This window comes from Rhamphochromis longiceps, linkage group LG7 (genome assembly GCF_057381845.1).
Source record: "Rhamphochromis longiceps isolate RC_006_pf linkage group LG7, R_longiceps_female_GT1.1, whole genome shotgun sequence".
NCBI classification, from domain to species: domain Eukaryota; kingdom Metazoa; phylum Chordata; class Actinopteri; order Cichliformes; family Cichlidae; genus Rhamphochromis; species Rhamphochromis longiceps.
The window spans coordinates 32367857-32385904 of NC_140563.1; the positions used below are offsets into that span (position 1 = coordinate 32367857).

General features: G+C 40.0%; 1 protein-coding gene across 3 annotated transcripts; it reads right to left on the bottom strand.

Annotated features, from left to right (window-relative positions):
• Positions 1-893: 893 nt before the first annotated feature.
• LOC146665661 (spindlin-1-like) lies at positions 894-16548 on the bottom strand. Of its 3 annotated transcripts, XM_085413376.1 has the most exons (8): positions 16395-16544; positions 10685-10788; positions 9089-9184; positions 5996-6044; positions 5751-5886; positions 4800-4917; positions 4458-4691; positions 894-2931 (listed from the first exon to the last, which is right to left on the bottom strand). In XM_085413376.1, exons 3-8 carry the CDS (start codon positions 9126-9128, stop codon positions 2732-2734), a joined length of 777 nt encoding a protein of 258 aa, XP_085269502.1. In that variant the 5' UTR covers positions 9129-9184; positions 10685-10788; positions 16395-16544; the 3' UTR covers positions 894-2731. The 3 variants fall into 3 exon arrangements, with proteins under 3 accessions (XP_085269502.1, XP_085269501.1, XP_085269503.1); XM_085413375.1 differs by lacking the exon at positions 10685-10788 and having other exon boundaries at positions 16395-16548; XM_085413377.1 differs by lacking the exons at positions 10685-10788; positions 16395-16544 and adding an exon at positions 16084-16248.
• Between the last annotated feature and the right edge of the window lie 1500 nt (positions 16549-18048).

Below are 18048 nucleotides of genomic sequence, written 5' to 3' on the forward strand. Positions count from 1 at the left end.
CAGTCTGGAGTAAATCCAAATAAAATAAAAAGTACATCTGTGACAAAACAAATTCAAACCTTCACTGGCTGTTAATCTCTTTATATACTAAACACGACCAACTGTGTCCTCTCTTACTGCATACATGCTGTGAAGCAGACCGGATCACCTCGTGAGCACCCACAGAAGCTCTTTCCAAGACGTCCAGGAGAAGATCCGATCTGCCCACGAAGAGTCTGTGATCTTTTGGTTTGTGTGTAAATACAAACTGGGATATTTTCAGTTATAATGTTATCAAGCCAAACATGGAAGTGAACCGGATTTAGGCTCCCAGCGCTCTTGACAGAAGTTTCAGGTCTCACCAATGGTTTCAAGGTTGGAAACATGACTGTAGCGCTACAGCAAATCTGTCTGTCCTTGTGCGTTCTAGTGACTTCAAAAGTCCAACACACAATACAAAGTGTCCAGGAAGCATTCTTCATGCCTCCATCCTTTCAGGTTTAAGGAGCATTAAGTCAGGCTTTCTGCTCTCAAAGTCTGTTTTTCCATGAATAGTGACACAGCCAGGTGTTTGCCTGCTATCCATGACAAGTTTTTTTTTGTTGTTGTTTTTTGTTGTTTTTTTTTAAACAAACTCCAAAAGGACAGAAAGGGCTTTGGCCATGGTTCAGTTTCGTTTTCTCGGCCCCATTTTTCCTTCTTTTTTTTTTGACGACTTAGAAAAGACAACACGAGAGTAAATCCAAAGGCTTTAGTGAAATCACGAGAAAAAACAGAAAACAAAAAGCAATCATCTTTAACATCAAACAACTTCACGACAAGAAGGGGGGATTTTGGCAAAGACGAAAGCAAAAAAAGAACAAAAACTTTTTTTCTTTTCTTTTTTTTAAAATCACAGTTTGGAACTGCTGGAGTTTTGTTTTTGTTTTTTTTAAACATGGGGTCTGTGTGAGTAGCACACAATGTGATGAAAATAAGCTTGGTTTTCTCTGTACAAGAGCCAAACAAAAAATGTAGTTTTTCCTTCATCCAATCAGATGGGCCACAAATTGGCGTTTAGGATATTTCCAAAGGTCATTTTGATGTTTTCAACAGTTCCTTTTTCAGAGAGATGTCACCAAACCACCCGGCTTGGATGAAGTTTGGGCCAACAGTTTCCAGGGCTTTACAAAGTCCAGCTTTGACATTAAACTGTCAAAATGGAACCAGTTTGTTTCACTTCCTGTCTTATGGAGTTCTGTTGTATGGAAGCCCATTTGTACCAAGAAAAAAATGACCATTTAAATACAACAAAAACTAACCAACAATAAAAGCCTTGCTTAGTCAGACTTATGAAACATGACCCTGTTTTAAAGTCAAAGATTTTATCTCACTGAGCAAGGATTGTATATCATTAGTTTAAATATTAGCTAGCAAGTCAAAGTATTATTTAATCTGATCTTAAAATGAAATACTGTTTACTTAGTTCAACATCAACATAATAAGTGAATACTTTTGGCTTTGTTTGTAAAAGTTTGTAATATTAAATAAAACTGATGTCGGAAATGAATCTAAAAAAATAGTCAAGATTCTGATTTTTTTTTTCCCCTATCATTTTCTTTGAACAACTAAACTAACTAAACTTGTAAAATTGTGAAAATGATTGGATGTTTGTGGACGTATTTGCTGAATTAACCCCTGGGAACAACCAGCATTTCTGGCTGTCATGTTCTAAATCACTGTCAGACAATCCTCACTTGCTTTGCTCTGTTTACCTTCGTTACTGGCCAACAGAGCCTGAACTACAAATTCTGCATATTCACACAGAAATGCAAATGTATGAATTCATGATTCAGTGACGCGTATACCAAACGGCGCATCTAGCTACCCTTCAAAACTATCTGATTATTCGGATTTAGGGCGTCATAATTTTTACTTAGAAATATTGTAATACTGCCTTTAGCATGAGTATTTTTTAATCATGGCAGAAATGAGCTTCCATACATGGTAATGCTAGGCAGATGGAGAAGTTATCGTCAACACTGAGATGTGGCGTCTGAGTCCAAACACCAACTCCTCCTTCATCGTGACTAGAAATGTTCCAGTCCAAGAATCCTTCTTCTGCTTTATCATCTTCATCATAATCATCATCTTCATCTTCTAGTCTGTTTGATTTGTTGATTTCTAGTCAAGTCCCTTCCAACAACCGGCTTCAGGCTACATTTCTTCACTGGGAGTCTGCTTGTTTTTCTGTGGCCAGGTGAGCTTCAGTAGAAAACATGACACAGAAATCTTTCCAGAAGAATCTCTAAATGCTCAAGCAAAAAAGAGATGACTACTATTGATCTATTCACAAGATCGCTGTTTAGTACAAAAAAAAAAAAAAAAGGAAGCCTCTTCTTGAATCTAATCCATGTTGTATTATTTTCTAATCTAAAATTGATCTTTTACATAACTTTCTTTTTTTCCAGAAATGTAATACAGGGCTTCAAAAGCTTTTAGACCTATTAAAAGGTAACTTTTTCCTATTATTTTAAGGGTTTAAAGAAGGTCTTTTTTCCATTTTAAACCTTCCTGCAGAGAAACAAGTTGACTCGCAAAAACAGCCTTTGTTCTAATTTCCCGCTGTGAAAAATCTTCTTTTCAGTCTTTATTTTCATCTTTGATGGTCCGAAGAACAAGTCCGGGTTAAATGCTTCAGATGTCTTGACGTGTGCTGCATTTTCTTTCCATCTCACTGGGTTTGGGTGGGCTTCAGGAAATCCACAGAGTCTTACGAAGTTTTGACCAGGTCATACACATAAATGAGGAAGTCATCATCAAACTTGATGAAGTAGACGGACGGCTTGGCCTCTACCTGGTGGATGACCATGCCTGTTCGTTTGCCGCCGTCCTCTTTGGCGTACTCGACCTGTTTACCCACCAGACTGTCCACCACCTCGCCTGGCTCCCTCTCTGTTGGGACGCTGTCATCTGCAGGAGAAAGTGAGACAGGTGCTAAAACAGATGTGTGTGTTTGTTTGTTTTCTTAAATAGGTAAAAATGTTACAGATTCACCAACATGTTTGCATTTTAAGGTTTTAGCCCATTTTGCAATGTTGAGGTTGCACCCATAACTCACAGTTTATCGTTTTAAATCGGTCCTAACACTGAGACAGAAAGTACTGTTCCACTTTAAAGACCTACAAACTCCCGCTAATAGGGGTGAACATGAAGTCTATTTGGACATTTATTTTTGCACTTAGTTTTATTTTTTCTCCATCTGCTGTATAGTTTCATTTCTATGGGCTTTTTATTCTCACTTACTCTTTGGGTCAGGTTTAGGCCGGGCTCTATGGAAGGCCTGATAGTGACTCATTATGTTCCTTTGTGTGTTTCTCTATCCATGTGCCAATCCTTTTACTGCATTGGCAGTGTATTTGGGATCATTGCTTTTCAGATGGTATTGCATGGTGATTCAAAATCTAATGGTATTTGTCTGGATTCATGATTCCATAATGTCCAGTTACAAACTATGACAGAGGCTCCACCATGCTTTACATGGCTCACTGTTGTACCTCTCCCAACCTCCTCTGTACACACTGACAATAAGTTGAACCAAAATATTTCAAATTTAGATTCATCACTCCGTCAGAGCTGTTGCAACTGATTTTCAGTTCAGTTGTTGTGTAATGTGTCTCCCCGTTTCCCTTCAGTAAGAATGGCTTCTTAACAGCCATCCTTCCACTTAAATCAATTCTGATGAGGCTTCAGTAAACAATAGATGAAACACCTGAAGCTCCAGATACATCTCTAACATCATGTGTCAGGTCTTTGCTGGATTTTATTCCTCAAGGACATGATGTTCAGTTACTGTTTATCTCGTGTCTATAGTCTTTTTCAGATATTTGAAGAAGTTTCCAATGTCAAAAGAAAACCTGAAAGATTTCCAAAAAGCCTCATGATGAAGAACTACTGCTGAAAACCGCTTTTTCAAAAATCAAAAGAAAGTCTGCCTCCTTAAAAGCCATGTAGTTAAAAATAATAAATAAATAAATTAGGGTTGAAGCAAGACTTCTGCACAGTACTGTGCTTGGTTAGGTTACTGTTAGGGGTAAATCTGACCCTTTACACAAGTAATCCTTCAAGATTACTTTACAAAAACTAGTTGTACGCAAGCAGCTTTGATAAAAGTGCATTTTTTCTACAGTCCATGAATAAGAACAGCGTGAATGGGGATGGACGATTTCTCCCAAAAGCCAATTGCTGCCCAACAACTGCAGCTAACCAATGTATATATAATGCATGGAGGTGAGACTGTGCAGCACAACTTTTAGACGAAATTAAAAGCAGAAATATTAGAAAATATAGAATAGTTCATTTAGAATACGATCCTTACCACATAGAAAGCACATCAACTTTCATTTTGTTTAAACAGAAAATGGCCTTTAATGTGGACAACATATGCAAATATGATCCAAATGCTCGGCAAAGTCTCTTTAAAAATTTATTTCACTCACTAGAGTCGGGCATGATGCGCAGGTCTCCTTCTTTGTAGTCGTCCAGCAGCTGGTACATGTACAGGACAGGGTCTTTCTCGTAGGTGATGTAGAACCAGCTGGTCATGATGGGAGCCCGGGCCAGCACCATACCCCTCCACTCCTCCTTCGGACCCTCCTCCGTCTCAAACATGTGCTCCACCGCTTTACCTATCATGGCGTCGGCCAGGTTGACGTCTGTCAGACGGGACTTAGCTGATGGGGTCAAAATGAAATCACGACTCATGTTACTTGTTTACATGTCTGCTGTGTCCTTTAGACGAAGAAGAAAAATAAAAGGGTTTAAATTATGTTCAGCCTTACCAAGTCTGTCGGGGAGCACTTCCAGCCCCTGAACCCTCTCATCTTTATGAAGCTCCAAACCATAAACACAGTCAAATCCATCATACTTTATCAGATAGAGAGACGGGTTCACAGGCACCTGTGGGACACAAATACCCAATTTTTGTGCTTGTGTCCACACAACCTCATAAATTAATGCAACAGTAACATAATAATAATATTTAATAATATGACAGCAACAGAAAAATTAAGGCCAAGTGCCTAAAACTGCAGTTTTTTAAATAGTTTACTAATTAATTATGTAAGTTAGGAAATGCTTTACCACTCTGTTGAGCTTTACCTTAAGTCAGGTATAGGCAACTCCAGGCCTCAAGGGTCCATGTCCTGCAGGTTTTAGATGTGCCCTTAATCCAACACAGCTGATTCAAAGGGCTAAATTAGCTCCTCAGCATGTCTTGAAGTTCTCCAGAGGCCTGGTAATGAACTAATCATTTGATTCAGGTGTGTTGACCCAGGGTGAGATCTAAAACATGCAGGACACTGGCCCTTGAGGCCTGGAGTTGCCCACCCCTGTCTTAAGTAATTCAAGTCACTGAAATACACCTCTCTATAGGGTGTGTAGTTTCTGTCTCGCAGTTACCTCAGAAGTAAGTAGCAACAATAAATAACAAACAGACCACCCATTAGTGTGCTCTAGTTTTGGTGAGTGAAATCCAAGTATTTCATTTGCAGGCATCTCTCTGTGCAATGCTAACCAAGCAAGCCAGCATTAGCTCCAGTTAAAGTCAATTCTGGCTATCAAAAAAAATAACATGGCAGCTGCCAAAACGTTAACACTGAAGCTTCAAAAGTGGTGGTATCAGTGGTCACATTGTTCTTTTATATCTTTAACACAGAAGAAAGTGAGCTCAGGTGTATACAGACAGAATGGAGTGACATATGATTGGACAGTTTATAGAAACCTTTGGTTACCTGGTCGAGTACAGTTCCTTTCCAGATCACATGTCCTCCTCCTTCCTTCCAGACGTGTTGGATCCGGCAGCCAACGATGTTGCGTCGAGGCTGCGACAGGACTTTGGTGGGCGGGCCGAGGCTGCTCTTATGCTTCCTTTATGCAAAACAATACAATCAATGCTCCCTGCCCTTAAAAAGTTGCACACGAGAGCAAATATTCAGGCCGGATAAAAATAAATGAGCCGCAGCACGTCTTTACTCACTTGTGCGGGTTCTTTTTCTTCATCATATTGGCAGAAACACCTGCATGCCCTGAGGAGAAACACACGATACAGATCATTTACCAAACGGCAGCTTCCTGCTCATATAAAATGGTGATGGTTTTATGTGTTCCAGCCTATTTACTCCAAGTCCTGGATATTTCCTGTTACTGCTCGCCTTTATTAGAGACATTTGAATTAAGGTGGAAAAACGCCCAGGCACTGACTCACATACTGCTGCATCACTTTGTAACAAACAGCACGTCTTCTGATGTAATTCGGGAAGCCACAGTTATTACCAGCTCTGAGCATTCATCAACCTCCTCTGAAAGAAAACTGGTGTTTCTGCTCTAATGCTTTTAAAACTGGACAAAAAAAACAACAACAACAAAATCACATTCGATTAGAACTGAACCATCCAAAGGCTGCATTTATAGCCAGAAGAGGGCAAACCAACAATACAAAAGGCATATCTATCTGTAGGGCTGTTGGATATAACGATATATATCAGATGACGATATAAAAACGTCTGTCATTTCATTTTACGCTATCGTTTGTTTCGTGGTGTCACAAAATAAACTGTTTACGGCAATATTTTTTTCACCGTTTTGATGGTCACTGTAGCGGCTATATTCATTTCTTAAAGTTCTCTCTTTCTCTTATATTTTATATAACCACACTACGGACGGACAAGCACCTGTTTTTATGCGTTGTCGTTAGCAACAACAACGGTAGCACCATCGCGTGTCCGCTTGTTTATGTTCCACATAAACCTTTCACAATAAAGCTCAAGATCCTGTTGAGATTTTTCAAAAGAAACTGAATCATGTGAAAGAGCAGATTATTTACAGATGAGAAGTAAAAAAGAGCCGGCAGGTGCTAAAAACTAAACCTTAGACTCAAACGTTAGAACAGGCTTTTCCCCGCAGCACGCCGTGTAATAAATACTCACAAAGAAAACGGCGGCCGTTACAACTTATGTCTAAAAATGTATCGTTTCATGCGTCGGTTAAAACACTCGACTCCAGCTACATGACTTGCAGCTGGAAACACTTCATGCAAGTCGAGCTGCCCGAGATTCACAGAATTTACAGAAAATGTTACATTTTTGTGATTTAAATCGTTATCGGGACGATAGATGTCTTAATATCGGGATATGAGATTTTGGTCATATCGCACAGCCCTATCTATCTGTAAAGGTGTATTTTTTTATTTCTTTTTGAAAACTGAGATTTTCTGTTTTCGTTTTTTTTTTTCCCTCCATATCTCCATTCACATGTAAACACTAAAAACAAAATGTTGGCCAATCAGAAGTCTAGAAGCCTGGCAGGGAAAGAGTAAACAGGGTTTTGTACCCTCACAAAACCTTAAGTACTAACGAAAAGTTTTTGTTTTTCTGGAAAGGCAGCTAATTAGGTGTTACTTTTCAAGTGCCTTCATCATTTCAAATATTAATAACTAAAGACAGTATTTTGAGTGTTGTGTGGACTCACAACTTAGGAAAGAGCAAAATGCATACAGCATACATAGATTGTATTCTTTTTTTTAAATTTAATTTATTCAAAACCAGCACCAGGATTTGGGTTGTGAGAGCGTCTGTGTTGAATGTAGAAGCCACGTCCGAAGTTCACTCTGTTAGAAAGACAGTTCACCTCTGTCTTTCTAACTGGAGGGGCAGTAACTGCGTTTTTGTATGTAAGCGTGTGAAACTGCAGATAGTAAGATTAACAGCAACAGTATTTTGTTTATGTCCGCCATTGAAGAAATTCATCTCATGTAAACAATTACGCGCACGCTGTGACGTGAAAAACGGCGCACACCTTTGACATTGTGTGACTGAATCTCCGTATTCCTCGTCCACACGTAAACGCAAAAACAGTTTTTGAAAATCTCCAGCCTGGCAGGAGTTTTTAAAAAATTCTGTTTTCAGTGACCCAAAATGGCATTTACGTATAGAAAAATCTGCGCTTTCAAAAATACCCGTGTACGTGTGGACGTAGCCTAAAGAAGAAGATGTGATGATCACTCATGTTCAGCTGATAGCGCTCCACCTTTGTTCCCTAATTTAAGTAGGCTAGATTCCTAAACTGCTTTTACATGGTAAAGTCTTTGCTAACCCTTCAACACTGCTGTTTCAAACTGTGATATGATGTCACCTCAAAGCTTGCCACCGGGTCGTTTCTTCAGATTCTTTCTAGATACTTCGCCTTCCTCCCACAATCCAAAATTATGCATCTTATATCACTGAGCGAATCTAGACTGGCCATTGCAGTGGATTTGACAGTGTGTGGTTGTCAACATGTGGTTGTCTCTGTTAGCACTGTGACTGTCAGCTTACTACTCTGCCGTCTGCCCTGTGTAAGTTTTGACCCCCCCCCCCCCCCCCAACCTCAAGACAGATAAATAGTTAAGAAACTGGAAAGACGGATGAAGTTTATAATTCATTTAAAATATTCACCTGCTTTAATTTGAGTCTCATATACAGTCCAAACTGAATATTTAGGCTCAGCCTGTGTTCTTCAGTGGCTACATTAGCCTTTAATTTGTGAACGCTGAGACATTTAAACACAGTGACCAAAGCTTAGGGCTTCAAAAGTAAACACTTGGTTATGTTGGACTCTCTCTTTGCAGCAAGTTTCAAGGAGATTTTAAATGAATGAACCCTCTGAGATCCAAACACGCCTAACCCAAAGAGGCGTGTTATAGTTTCTGTGAGTCTCTAAGTTTCATGAACTTCATCATTTCACAGTGAGTTCACCGTCATGCACTTCTGCATGACTGTCAATTTCTTTGTGGCTGCGTGGCCCACAGAGACTTTGTACCACAGTGCAGCAGCAATGCATGCACCACTCAGGCTGACTTCATTAAAAGTACAACAGGAATTTCTACTCATCACTGCTGCTTGCAGTTGTCAGTATCTCTAAGTCACCACTACAACCATCTTTGGATTTGAATGACAGGTCTTACGAGGTATGATTAAGACTGGTCAACTATCTGTATTCATTTCTAACACACTGGACTTGACTGGAAATGCAACAGAAAACAAACACTATTTCTGTGCAGCAGTGTGTGTCGGGGCAGTGAGGGCGTCCTGACCTGTATCAGCTGTGTCTCTGTGTCCCGGAGTGTTCTTCATTCATCTGGAGGCAGGGGGGCAGCCAGGCTGCCCGGCCACACAGCTACAGCTCAAACCTGCCAAGGACAAAAAACAAAACAAAACACAGAGGAGTTATTATCTGTGACTTTACTGACATCTAGTGGTGGAAAATGTTTGTACATGATCAACAAAACATGATGTCAGAGCCTTTCTGTTTTGGGAATTTTCCATTCAAACAGGTCCAACACAAGTAGAGCTTGGTGGGGCACAAAGACCAGATGCAGGGGGGGGGAACTCAACAACTCTGACCCCATTTAACTGCTTAAGTATTTTAATACTAAATATAATACTCCTTGATCAAGCTGCGCTAACTACTATTGCCTGTATAATACATGCACATATCTTTACATACATAGAACATGTTGGTATCAAATATTATGTGCACTGGGAGGAAGAGGTGAAGTGACATTTTTATACTGAACTTTTTCCTTCAGCTCAAATCACTATACACTTCATCCAATCACACACCCACTTGCACACAGCCTCAGTCTTTTCTTCCTTCCTTAAGCTCTTTATCTATGGTGCACACACTTACACCTAGAGGCTCGGCACCTTGATACCGTGACTGTTTTCATTTGTATTGTTCACGGAAGACAAAATGTTTAATAAGCACACAATTATGCAACCAGATCCCAGACGTAAGAATCAGAAAGATGATGGGACACAACTAAAGTATTCTTACATGTGAAGCTGAGGATGAGTGTGGTCCAAATCTATGAAATAACATCCCACTTTCTACTAAATAGAAACTTCAAATCACCAATATGATTGGTGACAAGCTTTATTAAATTGGGGTTTCATTTCCTTAGGATTAAGAGAGATTTTTCTGACAAATGTCAGAAATGACAAAAAAAACACTCATTTCTGTTAAATACCGTAAGATTAACTTGTTGTCTTTGCTGGATGTCAGCCAGTTTTACAGTCCTGTGAAAAACTAAATTCACCCTAAGTGCTTGCATAGGAATTAGGAGGGTAAGTAGCATCAAGGTGTTGTTAATCAAAAACAGAATGGTCCAAAACTGGATATTTTGTAAGTTTTCTGGTCTGGAGCACTCAAGTGTGCACAGGAACAAATCAACAATAAAATGGCCGAAAAAGAATCGAGGTGATGCAATGGCCCAGTTAAAGTCCAGACCTCAACCTGACTGAAATGCTGTGGTGGGACCTTCAGAGAGCTGTGAAACAACAAATGCCTGCAAACATCAATAAACTGAAGCAACGTCACAAGAAGTGTGGGTCAAAATTCCTCCACAAGAACATGAGGGACTGATAGTCAAACATTACTTCAGGTTACTCCTGCTAAAGGTGAGTCTACAAGCCTCTGAATCACAGGACACACTTAGTTTTTCACAGAGCTGCAGAGAGTCCTGTGGAAACTTTCTTTCACACACGACTGAATGTGCATCATCAATCCACAAAGACCCAACAAAAAATTAGTGTTATAATTATCATCACATAATGGCTTTAAAATTACACCAATTTTATCTAAAAGTAGAGACAAACTGAGGCGGTTAATGAGGCTGTGCAGTGGTTACCCGGTCTGCAGTATTCAGCACAGTTGATGAGCGGTTCAGCAGGTCGCTTTCTAGGACCTGGAGCTCGTTTTGCTCAACCCTCTTCAGCAAAACCAGATTCAAACCTGTGACAGAAATCATTTCATTAAACAATTATTCAGCACCGATGGCTTTCTCGTATTACTCAGAAAATAACCCTAAATGTTTTTGATGTTACAGTAAATGACATGTGTCATAATGAAGTTCCATGCTGTGATCACATCACAATAACATCTTCATATTTAAATTCTCTCTCTGTTAAGGTCTGACAGATCGACCAGTAAATTGACGGCGTTGCCTTCGGGCTCGGCTCTTAGTTTACCACAACAGACCCAACAACATCTGCATGACTGCAGAATATCGCGAATAAAAACAAATAACAAAGTAGAAAAACCTTAAAAAGTGAAATCTAGACAAAATATGGAAGATTACATTCAGGCAAAAGCATCGGGACACACCCAAGAGCCAGAGCTGACCCACGAACAATCTCAATACCGCCTTCAAAGAAAAATAAACAGCCACAAAACCCTAAAATATTAAATAAAAAGAAGCTTGTCAATGGATCTTGACTTACATGATTATAGTAAGTCGGCACTTCAAACTAATTTTCTGTGATAAACTGTGACAATTTTACTTAAACACGTAATTAAAATCCACCAGTGAAAGTTTTGTAAATTTGGTAGTTACTAGAAGTCTTCCATTTGACAGCCATCTTCAAAGCACACCTGTTCCCTCAGATTTTATTGATTTATAGCAAATTCCAGGTGAGGGACAGGATATTCAGAACAGGTTTAAGGGACAGAGAGATGAATCTGCCATCCAAACTGAGCATCGGCCCTGAACTCTGATCGCAGGCTGCAATATTTATCAGACCCTCTTAACTTTGTTTTATTCATCAGACGGGAGCTTGAACCAACACACAAACGCTGTTTCTGCCAGAACAACCAGTGGGTGGATAACCGCCTTGCTCACAGACATGCCTAAATTAGACACGGCACGCCGCCTGACTGTCAAACACTTGAAGATGACGAAAGATCGTGAAATCTGTAGTCAATATCCTGATCTGAAAACTGACAACACAAGTGCTCATTTATCCACCATCAGGCGGGAACTGGTCAAATCAGTAATTAGAATTAAAGACCTACCTCTATACATGCACTACAAAAGCTTTTCCTTGAATATTACATATTTTTTCCTAACTGGCAACAGGCCACGCTGCACCTTGTATCTCACGTTGGAAAAGAGAGAGCAGGTTTCATGTCCTGAACATGAGACTTCAATTATTAATCAGTGGAGCCTGGGAGGAAGGCCTGCAGTGTATTATTTAACTGTATGCGGGTTGTTACGTATCACATCTGACCCCCTAACTGCTCACTGTCTGCTGTGCTCAAGACTTCAAACCTACACCTTCAAGACTTGCCCCGACTGAACTCCACTGCCATCTTCCCAACAACGTGGGAAATCTCTGTACGTCTGTCCATCCCTCGCTTCTTCATCGATCTTGACAACGATTTTTCGAATCTACTTCAGGCCTGGTGGTTGAGCTGCAAAATAACTGGTTGTGACATGAACTTTTCCCTGCTTTGAGGCGAGCAATTGAAGTGACTGCTAATTGAGATTTGATTTTCAAAATAAGTTGTGTTTCTCTTTTAATACAAAGAAGCGGCTTGTTGCTGCAACATTCTTGCCTGTGCTGGATTATGGTGATTCCATTTGCCCGAACTGAACTTGGTAAAAGAGCTTTTGTCCATTTAGCCCCCTCGGCTTGGAACAAACTGCAGAAGGAATGGAAAATGACTGAATTCATTTCATTAAGTGCTTTTAAATCCAAACTACGAATCCTTGAGGCCAAGTCCATAACTTGCAAGTGTTTCAATTAGATTGATTGTCCTTTTAACTGACTTTTTTATTTTTATTTGAATTTTATTAAATTTTATTTTATTTTATTTGTATTCTTTTACTTATTGTTGCATGTGTGTTGTTGCTGCCTGTGTTTGAGTAATTTCTGTAACTGTGAGACATCTGCTGCTGCCTATCTTGGCCAGGCCTCCCTTGAAAAAGAGGTTTTTAATCTCAATGGGATCTTCCTGGTTAAATAAAGGTTAATAAATAAATGAATAAAAATTAGGGCTGTGACACATGATGCAGTCTACAATAATACTGCTATAAATTTTAAAGTGATTACAAAAAGGTCATATAATATAAAGGTGGTATGAGTTTATGTTCCCTTAAACATAAAACGAAACTTCAGACATCCGTGAGAGCGAGAGCAGCGTCTCAGCCTCCATAAATAAATGCTAATAACATTTGTTTGTGTTATTAGCATAAACAAATGACTAATAATAAACAACGGAGCACTCGCTTGCTGGACCAAATTACTGATGCAGTTGCATGGTAGAAAAGGAGGGCTTTAAGTAACTGGTTAACAGGAAACATCCCAGGTACAAAATATTTTTCAGTTTCATTATGTGAAGGTTACACTACCTGAATTATTATTATTAAGCAGTATTAAGCAGTTTTACTATACTTTTACTTAAAGTTTCCATTGAAAACGCAACATAGGCAACTTCTGTTCTTGACTGTTATTTGACTTATGCTTCATCACTGCTATAACACAGTAACGCTGCTGCCTGCAAGCTGCAATCACACAAAAATATTGTTCAGTATTTGTTTTTACCTATTTACATCATTATCGCAAATTTCCTTGAAATTTCAAATAATTTTGAGGCCATCAGTGAAATAACAGACGCGTGAAAGCTAACGAGCTAACAAGCTAACAAGCCAGATGTTGACTTTGTTTAAAAACAGCAGTCTGATTTTATACTACATTTTATTTAACATTGCCCAACGTTTCCACACTGTATACTTCTGCAGAAGAATGAGCCATTGTGAATCTCTATAAACGCCCACTTTAGCAAAAATGCCATGATTTACTACTAAACTGCCCGAATCTGACTGCTGACATCCTGTTCACGATCTATCCACAGAAACAAAAAAATAAAAACCCCCACCACATAACCTCAGCACCATTTTTAATCGTTTTAAGCGTTCCCTGTGAGCTTCCTCTTCTTCTAACCAACATTTTCTACTGGGGTAAGCAGCTGGATGTGTTCTTTCAGTATGAAGGTATTCTATTCGTTTTAAATCAACCATAATCAAGCTCCATCTTTGTGAAACCGGCCTCAGAGGCTGTATGTTTCCTTCACTACTGATTGCTCACTCGTTGGGTTGATCCATCAGCACACGTTTCACAATAAAAGAGCAAATGGTTTGGTGCTGGGCAGCAGAACTAGCGAGGAAAGAAAAACGGGTTTTCTGATGGTTTTATCAGCAGAGCAGATGTTCAAACACGCTCCCGCTCACCTGCAGAGGAGACTAACCCACCAGAAACACCAGAGACGCTCTGCAGTGCTTGGCTGCAGCTGGTGATGATTTTCCTCTCGTTGCCTGGAGCAACACAGGATTAGTCATCTGCCGTCCTGAGGGGAAGAGGAAATCTGGACAGCAACGAATCAGCGTCAATCGGTCCAACTAATAGCTCACTTGCATTCATTTCCTGGAGAATTACCCCATCAGGGCTGACAACATTCCCGAGCTTAACCCGTAACCAAGTGTGAACCTTAAAGATTTAACACCTGAGCTCACGGGGACTGGAAAGAGCTGCACATCCCCGCAATGTGACTGCGTGAACAGATCCGTCTCCACAACAACAGTAATACGAGTACTCACACACTCTGTAGGGGTACCGTAAGGAAACCCAGACTAGAAAAATCTATGGAGGAATTCTGGGGTTCTTTCACCTCCCAAAACATCTGGATTACATCAAGTCCCAGCACTGCCCAAACTGTTCTTCAGGGTCGTGATTCAGAAAGTAAAATAAATCTAGAGTTTCCCTAACATGTGCTTTTAAACAGTGTAACACTGAGCTCAAAAAGGTTTCTGGCAGGTTTGGTGTTCTGGTGTCTTTGACGGCATAGCCACTCATTTAGATTCTTATCATGCTGACTTTATATAATTTATTCATTTTCTTCATGTTTTTTTAAATGGTTTTCTTTCATTAATAAACACCAGAAGGGCGACTGTATGATCATCACTGACCTCTGTCAGCTTGTGTTACAGACTACAGGCATCACTGACAATGATGTCCCATGGACAATGGGACATCATTGTCCATGATAACAATGATGTAACGTGGAAGTGTCAAAAACTGCAATTCCTCTAATGCCCACTAGAGGCTGGTTACAACAGAGTCAGTCCTCATAGACCATCATGTTAAAATGTTTGCAACCTGATAAAACAGTTTTGGTCTTTATGGATATTTTCCACCTGCATGGCAACTATACAGTCTACATAACGTTTATATAAGTCACCTGTTGTGATTTTGCTGAGGTTTAAAGTTAGGGGCATGGCCTCTTTGACGGACAGGTGAATGCTGAAACAGGTGACTGTAGCAACATTAAAGCATATTAGCTTTGAGCTTAGCAACCTTTCACTTGCTAAGTGCACAAAGTAACCACGACACTACTGGCTTCAAGAAAATTTGTAAACTGTAAAGTTGGCCATTTTAACAGCTTTAACAACTGTTGGAGCCTCTAGTGGCCATTAGAGGAACTGCAGGGTTGTTGTTTTGTTTGTTTTTTTGCTTCATTTTTCAGCACTGGAGGTCTGGACCCTGACATAAAATAGAAAAGGAAGAGGGAGGAGGAGGTGCAGTGACTGGCTTACTAGTGCAAAAATACATCAGAGCAGATAAACAACAGGAGAGACACACAGGTAGGCTAAAATTAAAATAGAAATAGAGAAACTAAAAGGTAGAGTCGGTGTCACCTTCAGGTTACACAAAAAAGCAGGACTGGAAAATCAAATATTTAACATTCACTGGGGTGCTAAGAAAACAAAAAGACAAAGACAAAAATACACATTCACTCCCAAACCTTACTGATTTTCTGTTCAGTGAGGGAAGCAACAGCAGGTAAGCTACAGCTTCACCTGGGGGACCAGCCTCCAGGTGACCTTTGCTTTGGTTACAAGTTGGCACAGGGGGCGTAGCTACCATCAGGCTGGAGGATTTAAATCCGCTTCCAGTAACATGCAAAACCAATTACTTTATTGGCTGCATTTGACTGAGACAATGCAGCAAACCCAGAGGCTGACTTACACACACTGTTTTTAATCTGCAGCATGGCAGCAGCAGCACGAGCCCCCACACCTCTTCCTTTATTCTCTGCAAGGGAGTCTGATGAGCATCGAGCAAATCTGCTCAGTTAGAAAAAATATGTACACAATAATCATCATACAGTCATCATCTGCACTGACAAAACGACCAAGCAGGTTCTGCAGGGCCAGCGTCAGCCATGTTGCTCGGTTTCTTTTATACTCACTATTATTTACAGCTCCAGATGAGAGGGGAAAGGGGCGGATAGGGGCCTCAGAGTTGCGGAAGACAAGGGGGCGTCCGGGAAAGGCATTTCTACGGAAAAGGCAGCAGTGTCCCAGACAGAAAGGCAGCAGCAGCAGCGGCAGACGGACCTAACCCAGTCTGCCGCTGCTGATGCTCCCCCCGCCCCTCCCCCTCGGCGGGAGCACGTAACCAACAAAACGAGCGCTCACGGTGTTTTTGTTTCTGCTTGTTTACCTGCGCGCTAACTAGCTAGCTAGCTAGCAGACACGTGCATGTTTGTTTCCGTCTTACCGTTGATATCATTTAAAACACGGAGGCCGAAGAGGACCGTTAACGAGGGACTTTCTCTCGCCTCCTGCTGTCTGTCCACAGAGCCCGTTTCGACTTCACAGGAACCTCTGAGACTCCACGGCCATCTCACCACGAAGAGATAAGCTAAAGGCGACCAGGCGCCATGTTTCCGGTCAAGCCTTCCATAATAAAAGCGCCCAAAAGAAAGACGTGCAAAACTTTAACCACACGAACGAACAAGCAGCTGTTTTGTGACGAAGTTATTGGTGCCACTGGAGGAATTAAAAATAAATAAATAGCTAAAAATTAGGGGCTGGACAAGTAGAGACCAAGCTGGAAAAGTTAGTAGAAAAAAACAAATTTTCATGAATTGTGTTTGGGTCATGTATAAGAAAAATAAGCACATTTGCAGGAAAAAACAGCCACATTTATGAGAAAAGGCCAATTTATAAGAGAAGTAAAAGAAATTGACACACTAGGGAGAAAATGTAGGAATATGAATGTGGAAACGTGTCAAAAAAGGGGGACATTTACAAGTAATCTGCAAACTTATTAGAAGAATGATACATTAATGAGAAACCCGTTGACAACAAAACACAGACAAATGTATGAGGAAAAGCAAGAAAATTTGCAAGAAAACAACTGCCACATTTACAAGAACTAAACAGGAAAATTCATAAGAAAAGAAATCTGCCAAATTGATGAAAGAAAATTGGTAACTTGAGAAAAAAAACTAAGTAAATTCATGACAAAGTTTAAGGGGAAAAAACAGGAAAATGTGCAAGGAAGAAATTGCAACTTTATGGTGAAAAAACGTAAATTTTCTAAGAAAAAAATAGTCAGAAAAAAAGAAAAGGTAAATTTATAGATAAAAGTTATAGTTAACTTTGCAAGACATAGACATGATATTCTTTATTTTCTGAGGTTGCATAGGAAAGAACTCACATATTGAACTTGAATCATACAAAATATTATTACAACACCAGCAAATTCAAATCATATCAAAAGCATTTAAAGAAAGGAGAAGCTGTTACTCATAGTCCTTCTATATTTATTTCACAAAGGTATTTTTTTCTTAATTTTCATATGTAAAAAAAAATCTAATTTCCTATCAATTTATTTAATTTAACTTAATAGTCATACAGGCGAGAATAAAGCCTTTATTGTACTCCAGAGCCACACTTCCGGCAGTATTGCTGCTGCCTTCACTCTTCTCACTCTCTCTCCCCGCCCCTCACTCTTTTGCCAAATAGTGCAACCGAGAGGAAATTCAAGTACACCGACTGGCGCATTACGCTGTTTTTCCCTGCTTAATAGTGATCCGTCCTTCTGTTGAATGCGACAGTGGAGGAGACAGACAGAGACAGCCAGAAACAGGGACAAGCAGGAAGGACAAACGGACAGACAGACCAATAAACTGGCTTGTTCTGCCCTTCCTGTCTGGACTATGTTGCTCTGTCTGTCAGTGGAGTTTGTTGTGCTCATTTTGATGGGTTAATTTAAAAAGTCCATTTTAATGTCTGCTGACAGTCCTGCAGCTGTAATAAACTCACTGACCACTGAAGTCTGAAAGGTAACAATGTGAGTTTTTTTTTTAATGATATGGAACGACAGGGTGTCAAATTCACCAGTGTGCAATCCAAAAACTATGTCT

Excerpts from the sequence above, each read along its gene's own strand:
- LOC146665661 (XM_085413375.1), bottom strand. The coding sequence starts at position 9,128 with ATGAAGAACACTCCGGGACACAGAGACACAGCTGATACAG. Across the intron at positions 5,887-5,995 it reads AAGAAAAAGAACCCGCACAA|GAAGCATAAGAGCAGCCTCG; the intron begins GTGAGTAAAGAC and ends TTTTGCATAAAG. Across the intron at positions 4,918-5,750 it reads AAGGAACTGTACTCGACCAG|GTGCCTGTGAACCCGTCTCT; the intron begins GTAACCAAAGGT and ends TGTGTCCCACAG.